This window comes from Megascapheus bottae, chromosome 8 (assembly GCF_031878675.1).
Source record: "Megascapheus bottae isolate mThoBot1 chromosome 8, mThoBot2.hap1, whole genome shotgun sequence".
Classification (NCBI taxonomy): Eukaryota; Metazoa; Chordata; class Mammalia; order Rodentia; family Geomyidae; genus Megascapheus; species Megascapheus bottae.
In genome coordinates, this window is record NC_143516.1 from 32306288 (window position 1) to 32319071 (window position 12784).

At 41.7% G+C, this 12784-nt stretch overlaps 1 protein-coding gene across 2 annotated transcripts in view; it reads left to right on the forward strand.

The window, feature by feature from the left end:
• The first annotated feature begins 1057 nt into the window (after positions 1-1057).
• The window catches only part of Cep85l (centrosomal protein 85L), an 86402-nt gene continuing 74675 nt past the window's right edge, over positions 1058-12784 (forward strand). Inside the window, exon 1 of one of the 2 annotated variants that reach the window (XM_090338219.1) lies at positions 1058-1441. In XM_090338219.1, the coding sequence (XP_090194345.1) occupies positions 1369-1441 (73 nt within the window). In that variant the 5' untranslated portion in view covers positions 1058-1368. Of the gene's footprint in view, positions 1442-4860; positions 5084-12784 lie in introns of those variants that run through there. The other variant, XM_090338220.1, reaches the window with a different exon arrangement.

Genomic DNA, 12784 nt, shown 5'->3' on the forward strand with positions numbered 1-12784 from the left:
CTGGGCCCAGAGTCTCTGATTCACTTCTAATTGGTAGGATTGACTCAAGGGCTCAACCCCGCATACAAGGCTCCACCAGATTGACTAAATCAACTTTTTTTTGTGGGTCATAGGGCTTGATCTCAGCCTTGGTGCTGTCCCTGAGCTCTTCAGCTCAAGGCTACTGCCTTACTCTTGAGATTAATTGGAGATAAGAGTCTCAGGTACTTATGTGCCTGGGCTGGCTTTGAACCTTGATTCTCAGATCTCAGCCTCCTGAGTAGCTAGGATTACAGGTGTGGGCCACGGGGGCCAGCTCTTTTTAAATCTTATCATTGGGTCATCATTTGGCCACGAGAATGATCAGAGGTTCAGGAGGATGAAGAAGATTCATTAGGTATTTTGGAGCCACAACGACCCTTGTCTAGTTTTTCTGAAACACAGGGGATTGCATAAACAATTAATGCTCTCCTGAGAACTTTTTGGTCCTGATTATCTTCAGGTCCTTTTCACCTCTAGGATTTTTGCCTACACCCCACGTCACCGGTATCTTGATCCCTGCCTTACACTTTCTTTCCCCAGGAGAATTGGCTAAGGAAAATGAACGTGGTTTGTGGAGTGCATGATAATTTAAATAAAATCATCCGACAGGCTCAGGGAGCCCCTCCCCGTTTATCTGGAGCAGCCAAGGTGCGCAGGGGCAGATTGTCTCAGCCAGCCAGGGAGAAATGACCCCAGACCGGAGAGGGGGAGAAGGCTGGGAGGAGAGGAGGACAGGCCTGTGATGTAAGATAAAGACCAGGGTCAAACCCCGAGTCTCTCTTCGGCAGTGAGCCGAAGAGACAAGATGCGGTCGGGTAGCTCCACCAGCCCCCAATGGCAGATGCTTGGACCTGAGCCCCCAGGCCCGCCCGCAGACTCCTCCCCGCAGACTCCTCCCGGCGGCGCGCAAGCCCGCAGTGAGCGCCCGAGGCCCCGCCCCAGACCCCGCCCCTCACAGGCTCCGCCCCCATCAGGCTCCGCCTCCCGCGGCAGGCCAGGCCTGACTCCAGCTCCGCGGGCGGAGGGGGAGGAGAGAAGCCGCAGCTGCAACTTAGCTTGGAGCCTGGGAGCCGGGGCGCAGCCGAGGATCGAGCTGCCGTCACCGCTATTTCCCCTGCCCGGGCCTCAGCCCAGCCGGCTGAGAAGCATGGCAGCTGCCTCCACTGCAGCTGACCTGGCCCCGGTACTCCCCGCCCGTCGCTGAGCGGCCGTTAACCCGCCCGAGCTCCCGCCAGCCAGTGCCGCTGCGGCCCAGACTGCGCACAAGTTTCCGCTGCCGAAGCCGGAGGAGAGACCGCGGGGAGGACGGACGTGGGGAGCCGGGAGCCCCCGGCCCAGCCGCCCGCGATGTGGGGCCGTTTCCTGGCCCCGGAGGCCGGCGGCCGGGACAGCCCTGGCGGAGCTCGCAGCTTCCCGGCGGGTAAGGAACCCGACATCCCGGCGGGATGGGGGTCGCGGCCGCCCCGCTCCGCCCCCAGGCCCGCCGCTCTCCCCCGCGGCCACCTCCCCGCCGCCGGCGCCCGCCCCTCCGCCGGTCCCCGCGACCCGGCGCCCGGCCTGACGCGCTGACATCTGGTGGGCCTCGTCCGGCACCCCGGCGACATCCCGGTGCCGCGGCCCCCGCTGGGAACTCGCAGCTCGACCGGGCCGCTCAGGCTGGGCTTTGTTGTCCCTCGGCCCTCCTCCTCCGTCTTCCTCCTCCTCTTCCCTTCCCTGCGTGGGCTGCGGGATCGGCGTGGTGGCGCGGCCGACCCGCGGCTCCGGGAGCCGGGCCAGGGAGAAGGTCGCTCCGGGGGCGCCCGCCCGCTAGCCCGGTGCGGGGCGCGGGCGGTACTGCAGTGCCCACGCCCGCAGCCGCGACTCCGGGGTGCGTCTCGGGGCGGGGCGGAGGCTGCGGGGGATGCGGCGGCCGCGGGCGACCCCGAGGGGGACTGGAGCCCCCTGGGAGCGAGCCTGCTGCCGCCCCGAAGCCCCCCTGCTGCCGGAGGGGAGCACGCGTCGGCCGGGAGCCAGCCCACCGTCCAGCCAAACCCCCGGGGCTGCTAATTGCTTGGGCTCTTCCCCGCCCCTTTGAAGGAAAATTAGGGGTTTGGCAGGTTCGGTTTGCGAAAGGGGCTGTTAGCCTCTGTTAGCATGGGACAGCCATTTCATGCCAGCGAACGCGAGAAGTTGTATGGGAGCCACCCAAGGAGAAAAAAAAAAATTAGTCTTGCCTGTGTCTAGTCAGTTATCTAAGGGTGACAGTCCATCATCTTGAGGGTTGAGCCTCTCTGAAAAGATAACACTTTTGTTAATCCCCGGGGTGTGTGTGTGTGGGGGGGGGGTGCATGCGTTACCTGCACTAAATTTCCCCTACAGAATTAGGACTTCCACAGAGTGAACTAATGACATGTAATATAACATTTCATAGGTATTTACAAACACCAAAGGAAAGCATCCTTGAGAAGGAGTTTTGATCATGCACACTGCCATTGAACTTTTAAACAATGCAGCCCTCTTGACAGTTGAGGTATTTGTCATTGAAGAAATACATGCCTTAAAAAAACAGTTGAAATCACTCATAAATTTAGACTAGACCTGCAACATTGCTAGAGATAGCACATTTTTTTTTTTTTTTGGTGAGTTTGGTAAAGCAGGACCATTGGGAGAGTACTTATTCTCTTGTGTGTGTGTGTGCGCGCGCGTGCGTGTGTGCATGTATGTATGTGTAAGTAGTGTTTGTCCTTAGAAGAGGCGGCAGTTAATAGGTTTCTAATGCTTACCCAGTCCTGCCATCTAACTAAGTGACTTCCGTGATGGAAGATACTCCATTATCCCTTAGGGGCTGGTGAGAGTGGTTTCCATTTATGTATGTGTCAGAAGCCATCTGTGATATCTTTGTAACCTAACCTCTTAAAATTTATTTGTGATAATAATAGCACTTTGGGAGGTATATTACAGAAGCGTTGTATCCATTTTTTTCATTGTTTTCTTTGAAAACACCTTTGTGTTAGAAATTAAGTACTGGACTTATATTTCAGCCTCTAGACATTCTTAGGGCCTATTTACAGTGGAAGAAGGTACTTTGTAAATATAATCCGATTTTAAGGACTTTAGATAGGAAATCTTTTCAAAAAAAGGCGTTTTATCTTAGTAGTGGCAGGATAAATCACTGGTAAGTCAGTACATGGTTTTCCAAATTCTTTTTTCAGCTACAGGTTGGTAATATATTATTTTTACAGAGATAATGATTCAATTGTGTTTGTTCTCTTCTGGAGCAAACAGAAGAGCTTGTAAATTACTTAAAACAACATTTTAGTAGTGTTTTAGCTGGGTGTCTGTGTCTGAAGTCTGCAATCCTAGCTATTCAGGAGGCTGAGACCTGAGAAGCAGTTGGGAGGTCGTCTGCCCAATCAGGAATGTCCATTAGATTCTTATTGCCAACCAAGCAATAACTAGAATGGGGGTCTTTTTTCCTATAAGTTGGAAGAAAAGTTATATATCTAAACACTACCCAAGGTATCTGGCTAATTTGAGCAATGTTAATGCTTAGTTGAAAATAAGGGAACCAGTCTTATGATTGAATTTATCAACAACATATTGGGGCTTAGTGGTCAATGTCATGACAATAATAAGTTTCTGATATTAAAAGGAACTTATCTCAATATGAGGTATAATTCTAGATGTCTTGAAACTTATTAGTTTATACAAATAGTTAAAGGGAAAAATCAAAGGTAGTAAAGACCAGCTTTCTAACATAATAGCTGAAACTTCCTTTAAAAAGACTATTGGAATAGTTACATAAATCTGGTTAATAGTACATTTTTTGGACAGTGTCACTCCTTCCCTCACTCTCTCCAGTTTTTCCCTCCTGTCCCCACCCACAAGTTATAAAGTTCATTTTCAACCCAGTGTCTAGTGAGTAGTACTGCTGCATTTGTTCACCTTTTATCTTTTCATTTCTGTGCTCTTCCTTCCCTTTCAATGACAACTAAATGAACAAACTTGACAAAAAGAAAACAAAAACAACACAGACAGAAAAAACACCTTGGCAAACTTCTTTCTTTTTGTTGGTTATGGGGCTTCAACTCAGGGTGTGGGTGCTATCTCTGAGCTCTTTGGCTCAAGGCTAGTGCTCTACCACTTTGAGCCACAGCTCTACTTCTGGGTTTTGAGTGGTTAATTGGAGATGAGTCTCATGGGGAATTTTGTTCCAGGGCTGGCTTTGAACCACAATCCTCAGATCTCAGCATCTTTTGAGTAGCTAGGATTACGGATGTGAGCCACTCCCCCAAGTGAAGCTTCTTTTGTAAGGGAATAATAGAAACAGAACTACTACACAAAGTACTAACTTTTGGCTTTGAGGATTTAGCTTTGTCTTAGAAACCGTATTATGAAACTAAAATGAACAAATAAAATCACATAAGTTTCTTCCCTACATTCTCCTTCTTGAAAATATAGGTAGAAAGCTAATTTTAAATAAAACATGTGGTAAGTGCATTTGAGATGACCATATTGTTCAAAATGCCTACTAGTTTTAAAGTTGGGTGAAGGACAGCATTTGACATCTAGCATGATATAGTGATATTTTGAATACTTGATAACTTGTATATATTCCTTTTCATAAATCATATTTTAGAATTGTTCATATATTCAGTCTTTAAAATATTTTGGGGTAGGAGATTATACTTTTCAAGTGTACTCAAAATACTGTTAAGGCAGCTCTCACTTGAATTTAAGAAGTGTCCTTTTTTGCCTGGAGCTTTAACTCAGCTTTTTCCTGGTTGATGCCTGGCTGTTAGGTGTTCGGTGATGTCATAATGATAGTGGTGATAACTAAGATTACAGCAGAGAGTGAGGTTTTCTGCTGTGGTTCTGAACTAGATGGACCTAAGAGTACTCTGGTAACAATGAAACATCACTCTTAAATACAACTGGACATGTTTGTTCATGATAGGAATGAGAATATGAGGGGCAGATCCTAGGTTCAGTGATAACGTGTGAAATGAACTTGATTAATAGTAAAATCCAATCATTCCTTGATTTGAAACTGGTAGATTCATCTGAGGCTGGAAAATAAATGGTGAGTTGACAATGCCTATTGTCATGTGAATATTTATGGTTTTAACAGACTCATCATTGTCCTGTCTGGAAGAAATGTATTTATCTATCTGATAATTTCAATTTGAAGTCTCCTGGATAATACTTTTTATTGAGTCATTGCTTAATTTCTACAAGTTGTTCATGAAAAAAAGGAATATATCCAGATAACTTTTAAGTCCACATATCCCTTAAAGGTTTTAGGATATTAAAATTAAAACAATATTCTGAAAAGCAGTTTATTGTGTAAGTTTACTTATTTTGTTAAGAATGATCAGCATAAAAAGAACAATAGATGGTTTTTCATGTCGATATTTTGCTTTGGTTTGCTTTGATTTTGTTTTTTCTTGTGTCCATTGCTGTCACATTGCATAGTGATTGGCATCTTGGAAAATGTTTGTGAATTATGCTACTAATAAATATTAATTGTATGCCAGGCATTGTGCCAGGCTCCTGGGAATATCACTGAAGAACAAAGATAAGATCCCTGTTTTAAGGGAGCCTAAATTCTGGTGGGGAATTAGATCTTGGTCATTGAGCAAGATCAGCCAGTGTTAAGAATGAGGAAGAGGAAACTGAATTGGGGAATGAAGAGTAGAGATACTTCAGGCAGTTTGGTTAGGAAAGGCTAACTGGCTGAGAAGGTGACTGTGTGTGGAGATCTGAATAATGAGAAAGGCAGCAGACAAAAGCAGAGTGTAGTATGGGGGTTGGAAATGAGTTTAAAGTTTTAAGAATATGAAAGACCATTGAATATGGAGTAGAGCCCATCAGGAATGTGAAGGGAAGAAGGCTTGATAATAAAAGGCCTTGTAAAGAGTGGATTTGACTCTTTTGATAGTGGGAAGCTATCTGTTAGAGGGTAAGGAAGATGACTAAATTAGTTCACTGAGTGCATGGAGTTTACTAGGAGGCCACGTTGTTCTGTGTACAGGATGTAGGAGCAGGCATTGTCCACCCTTGGTGTTCACAGATCCCTTTTGGCTGTCCAGGGGCGTGGGGGGGGGAGACAAGAAAAGCAGTAGAAAAACAAGTTAGTATGCAGTTATTAGCTGAGACATGATGTCTTGCATTCCATTGGTTAGACTGGAATTAGAAAAAGAGGATGGTGGTGGAGTGGATATGAGAAGTTAAGCTAATGAGATGTGTTGCTATTTTGGAGGTGGAGGGAAAGAGGACTAACATCTTAGTGTTAGCTTGAAGAATTATAATGCATCTTACCATTTTGCAAGATGGGTGGGGAAAATGGGTGATAAGGAAAAGTGTGGGTAGAACTGAGATCTGTTTTGGACATAGGAACCTCTTTTTAGAAGTTCAGGTAAAAGTTTAATAGGAAGTTGACTATGTAAGTGAGAAGTTCAGTGGGAAGCTAACTGGATGGGGGAAGACCTTATTTTGAAAAATACCTTAAGTCTATAAGTTTTTGTTTTAATTGATATTTAAATATTTAATTATGGGCTGGTGGGTGGTTCACCAGCAAGGGTGAACTCAAGCCCTCGTATCTTGGGGGAAGATGGAAAAAGGGGGTCCAGGGAAGAAATTGAATATATATGATAATTAGCCTACTGTATGTTCTTTGGTGATCATGAAGCAACCTTCATAGCATTCATTAGCTCTAACCATTATGTTATTTAGGATAGTTTATATTGATCAGGATGTTTATTTTCTTTTGTGTACTGAAGTTCATAGTTAGTCTTGACATAATTTGCTATCATGAATATTTTCTTTATTAGACAATATGAAATAATCGTTTCAACACAACAGGAATCCCTTTGAATATCACATTTGTAGAAGTTTTAACAGTCATTAATTTTTACTGTACTTCATTTCCCATTTTTAAATAGAGACAAAGGCTCATGAAAAAATAAATGCTTGATTCTAATTCTGAATAGCTGCCAGAATACTTTGAATATGGCATTTTATATAACCAGAATATAGGAGTCTTTGGCCTATCTGCACATCTAAATCAACAAGTATGTAACTTTTCATAGGAGGAGTCAGTTTCATCTATACTGATCACTACTTTGATGTCCTTTTCTTAATGTAAGGACTGATATGATGGGAACCAGTGGCTCATCCTTGTAATCCTGGTTATTCAGGAGGCTGAGATCAGAGGATCACAGTTCAAAGCCAGCCAGAGCAGAAAAGTGAGTCTGTAAGACACTCATCTCCAATTAAGTACCGGAAAGCTGGAAACAGAGTGTTGTCCTTACACCAGAAAGCTCAGGGACAGCCTCTAGACCAGAGTTAATGCCCCAGGATGGGCACACACACACACACACACACAAACCAATTCCTGGTGAATATTTATTGGTTTGAATTCATAGAAAAAGTATCTATTCACCTGACCAGTCTTTATTTTTTTTTATTGTTGTTATAAAGGTGATATGCAGAGTTACATAAGTCAGGTGAAGAATGCATTTCTCTTTGGACAATGTCACTCCTTCCCTACTGCTGTACCAGTGTTTCCCTCCATTTCCACCACCGATGTATGGTTCATTTTCAACATAGTGTCTAGTGAATGCCACTGCTCCATTTGTTCACCCTGTAACTCTCCATTTCTGTGTTTTTACTTACCCTCAGATAAATGGACAAACAAGCCTAAAGGAAAATAAAAACAGCAACAAAGAATCTTGTTTCCATTACCTAGAGTTTACTTATTTATTTTTTCTGTTGAATTGATCATTTCTCTTTTTTTATTAAAGAATTTATTAACACTGATTTTTACATATTTCAAATGACATGTTTAACAAACAAGTGTTCAAGAAGGGAATCTCTATATACAATCACTGGCACTTAGTTTTTAGAACATAATCAAAATTAGGCTAAGGGTTTGTATATCATGGATACATATTAATTTATGAAATAAAACATGTTTATAGAGCCATAGGTTTTTATGTCTATGTAATTATGTTTATATTTCCAATACCATGTCCATAGCATTGGGTATGCAAATATTGAGTCCTGGCTCTTGTACTGTTTGGATCTAATAGCCACATATTAAGGATTTGGATATAATAGCCACATATTAAGGATACCACGCATCTTTTGTTCCTTTGGTCTTGACTTGTCTCACTCAACATGATTCGCTCTAGATTCATCCACTTCCCTGCAAATGCCATTATTTTATCTTGTCTGTTGGCTATGTAGAGTTCCATTCTATGTATATACCACATTTTCTGTATCCATTCATCTGCAGTAGGCCATCTAGGTTGTTCCCATCGCCTGGCTATTGTGAATAGTGCAGAGACAAACATAGCTGAGCAGGTGTCCTTATCATATCTTGGGCTATGATGTTCAGGGTAGATGCCCAGAGGTGGTATGGCGTGATTGTAGGGAAAGTCACTTTTCAGTTCTTTAAGAAACCTCCACACTGCTTTCCAGAGTGGCTGAACTAGTCTACATTCCCACCCACTAGCAGTGTCGTAGGGTTCCTTTTTCTCCACAACCCCGCCAGTAACTGTCATTGTCTGAGTTCAAAATCTTGGCCATTCTTGTTGGGGTAAGGTGGTATCTTAGGGTTGTTTTTATTTGCATTTCCTTTATGACCATAGATGATGAACATTTTCTCATATGCTTTTCTACCATTTTGATCTCTTCTTCTGATAAGTCTCTCTTTAGTTCCCTTGCCCATTTAGTGAATGGTTTGTTGGGTTTGGGGGGGATTCCTTTCTTGAGTTTCCTGTAGATACTGGATATTAAGCAATTGTCAGATGCATTATTGGTAAATATCTTTTCCCAGCTGGTTGGCTGTCTCTCTACTTTTGAGACTATGCTTTTATCTGTACAGAAACTTTTTATTTTTAGGTAGTCCCATTTATCCAGTCACTCTCCAATCTGTTGTGACCCTGGGATTCTGTTCAGGAATCTTTTGCCTGTGTCTCTCCTACTCTATCCATACAGCAGTTTCACGGTTTCCGGTCTGACATTGAGGTCTTTGATCCACTGTGAGTTAATGCTTGTGCACCTAGAGTTTATTTTGATAAATATTATTTTTTATGATCATTTGACCAGTTTTCTTAATTAAAAAACTGTTTTGGGGCCAGGAGTTTGGCCTAGTGGTAGAGTGCTTGCCTAGCATGCACAAAGACTGGGGTTCTATTTCTTGGTACCACATATATAGAAAAAAAGCCAGAAGTGGTGCTGTGGCTAAATGGTACAGTTCTGGCCTGGAGAAAACCCAAAGACAGTGCTCCGGCCCTGAGCTCAAGGCCACAACTGGCCAAAAAAAAAAAGCCAAAACATGAAACTGTTGTAACCACTTCTTGAAACAAAAAATAATGGAGCCATTTGAGCCCTACTTCCAGCTCAACTTTTTGCTGATCCATTGGAGATGGAGTCTCCAAGACTTTACTGCCCCTGCTGGCTTGGAACTTGGATATTGTGATCTCAGACTTCTAAATAGGTAGAATTTCAGCTATGAGCCACCAGTGCCTGGCTTGTATTCACGGCTAAATAAAAGCTAGTTGGAATAATTAGTTAAAAAGAACTTTCAGTTTTCTCTTTTGTATTTATTTATTTAAATTACATGTTTTGTAAAATCAGGAGATGATAATAGTATTCATTTATGGAATGTATTGTGATATTTTGATATATATTGTAGAAAAATTGAATCAAACTAACACATCCATGCCAACTCATTTTTGTGATAATGTTAACAGCATATTATTTTAACAATTTTTGTCATCTATGATTTCCTATTGACTGTGGTCACCATAAAATACCCTATGTTACTAAAACTTACTCCTGCAGTTCAACAGAATCATTGTAGCTTTGTAATTTATGATCAACGTCTGGTCTTTCCCTATCCTTTTATATTTAGAAAACCACAGATACTATTGATTACTTAATACTTTGAGTTAATCTTTACATGCTAGAAAGCCAGTAAGCACATTGTGTGAGATTTTGTCATATTTTCATTTGCTAATATGTTTATGTGAACAAGTATACTTAATTATTCTTGCTGCTGGCCTTATATAATTCCCATTCTGAAGCCTGATCCTGCTTTATTTGTGATTCTTCTCTCTGACCTAGACTGTGACCTCTGGTTAAAACCTATTAATTTATGGGGTGTAATGGCTCATACCCGTGATCCTTGACACTTCTGAGGAGAACATTGGGAGGATCACATTTGGAGGCCATTCCTGAGCAAAAAGTTTTTTCCCTCTCCACCAATAAAAACCTGAGCACTGGATCATGCATGCTGTTGTCACTGTAGCTGCTCAGGAAGCATACATAGGAGACTCAGCAGTCCAGACCAGTCCAGGCATAAATTCGAGACACTGTCCTAAAAATAACTAAAGCAGAAAGGGCTGAGGGCATGGCTCAAGTGTATGAGTGAGTGCACTGCCACTACCCCAATGTGGCCAGAAAGTGAGGAAAGAAAAGGCCCATTACTATGTCTTCCCTGATCTCTGGGACTCTTTGGGATTGAGAGTTTAGCTTCTCAGTGCCCTTCCCCTCACTACCTGTTTGAATAGTTCATGATGCATTACTACAGTTCCTTCTTAAAAGATGGTTAGCAAAATTTTGGAAAATACAGAGAACCAGTGGATTTCTGTGTGAACAAGTGTAACTACCTACCCGTTCTACTTTCCCTGTTAAGGAAAACATGTTCCTCTTCTATGTTTCTACGTATTCAGTGCTTCTCAGAGTTTATTAGTTTCAGGTAAACTTTTTTTTTTTTTTTCTGTTTATGGAACCAGTATTTGAACTCAAGATCTCATCTGGCTTGCTTGCTCAGCCAGCATTCTACCACTTAAGCTATGCCTCTAGCCCAATCTTTTACTGTTTTCTAAAAACAAACAAAAAGTTTATTTACTTATTTTAGCTTACATTAGTAATCCTTTCTGGTTATTTTAAGAGACCAAGTCCTGAATATTTTTCTGCCTAGGTTTGGCTTCTAGACTCTATATTCCAGATCTAGTCTCTATATTCAGATCTGTACCATTTTGTAATCCATGGTGTCATTTGTCATTCTTGTTTAGTGAACATAATAGTGGTAGATATAAAAATTATTTTTTCACCTTTTTTGGGAGAGGGGCAGGGTTGATCATGGGTCTTGAACTCTGGGCCTGGGCACTGTCCCTGAAGCTCTTCAACTCAAGGCTACCGCCCTGTCCCTGGAGCCACACAGCCCCACTTCCCGTTTTCTAGTCGTTAATTGGACATAAGAGTTTTGGCTCTGAACCTTGATCCTCACATCTCAGCCTCCTGACTGCGCCTGGTCTTTTCACCTTTTTAAAGTGTGTGAATAGTGTTGACTCCCATTATACCATTCTGTATTGTGGCTTCTTTGGAAAGTGACATCCTAGCTGAACATGTGACACCAACTAGGAGTCCTTGTTTCCCCCTGTTTCTTGGGAATTTTGACCATCAGCTCTTCAAAATATTTAAAATAACTTAAAAAAAGCTGCTTTGATACATATTTACTTGCCTTTAAATAGATACTTAAATGCTTACTGGCTCCAAGGATGGTTTAAAATATCTTGGTTTTTAAATAAACAGACAACCTCCAAACAAAGCCCTTGTTTTAATCCTTCTGAAGGGAAGGGTATTTTTGTAGTTCTAATTGTAAGGCTTCCAAAATTCTAATTTTACTCAATGAACATCTATTGGGTACTCAGGAGTAATAATGACTACATCTATTGCCTAAGTGTGCAGTTCTGTGCTATATATTGGATACTTTAAAGAAGTTGTACTTTTCCTTGGTTTGGTGAGAAAGAAGAATGTTGCATACATGTGGGATACTACAATTTAATAAGTCCTGTGATGTAATTTTGAATGATATATTCAAAATGCAATAGTACTACTTACTTCTTGCCTGATGGAATAATCTGGAAAGACCGAGCAAGTTAAATTCAAGTCTGTTTTGAAGGGAAACAATCCGGAGTCACCAAAGTCCACTGGTGGTGTGGTAATTAGGTATGTGTGCCTAGATTCTGAGTTTCTAGGGGAGCTGAATGTGGGAGGTAAGAAATGTAAAATTACAAAATGAGTTTCTAGTTGGTAAAGAACTTTGCCAAACTTAGGAGCTTTTATTTAGTATTCTGTAAGGAGTCCATAGGCTATGTAAGCAGGAGAATGACAAACATACTTGCTTCTAAGGTAATTCTCAGAGTAGAGATGGGTTGGATGGATTTTTTTCTAGTTGGAGAATCACTTTTAGGTCATTGTATCTATCTAGCAAAAAATAGGATTTATGACAGTGGGGACAGAGAAGAAAGTTAATTCAATAGTACTTACTATCTGTTTAAATATGTACATTATTTGTTGTTGGTTTCCTGAATAAGGTCATATGTTGATTACTGTTGATATGTCAGACTAAGATAGTCAAAGACTTGAAATTTATGCTAAATGTTTGATACTTTAAAATATAAAATACTTGTAATCTATATGGTATAAGGTTATTGACGTTACTTTTTATTCTATTTTTTATTTAAAAATATTGGCTTCTGAGTTGATTTTAAGACCTACTCATAGTAGTAGCTTGCATTTTGAAAAACATTGCAGTTTTATTCATGATTTATATTACTCACATTTTTGTATAAAATTGTAAACATGCCTTGTCAGTGTGTTATTTTATTTTCTTCACATTTCAAGTTGCTCTAACGAAGCTATAGCTATATTCCTATATTGTAGGAGACTTGACATGATGCATTTTTGTTTCAAGAAAAGCTTCAGC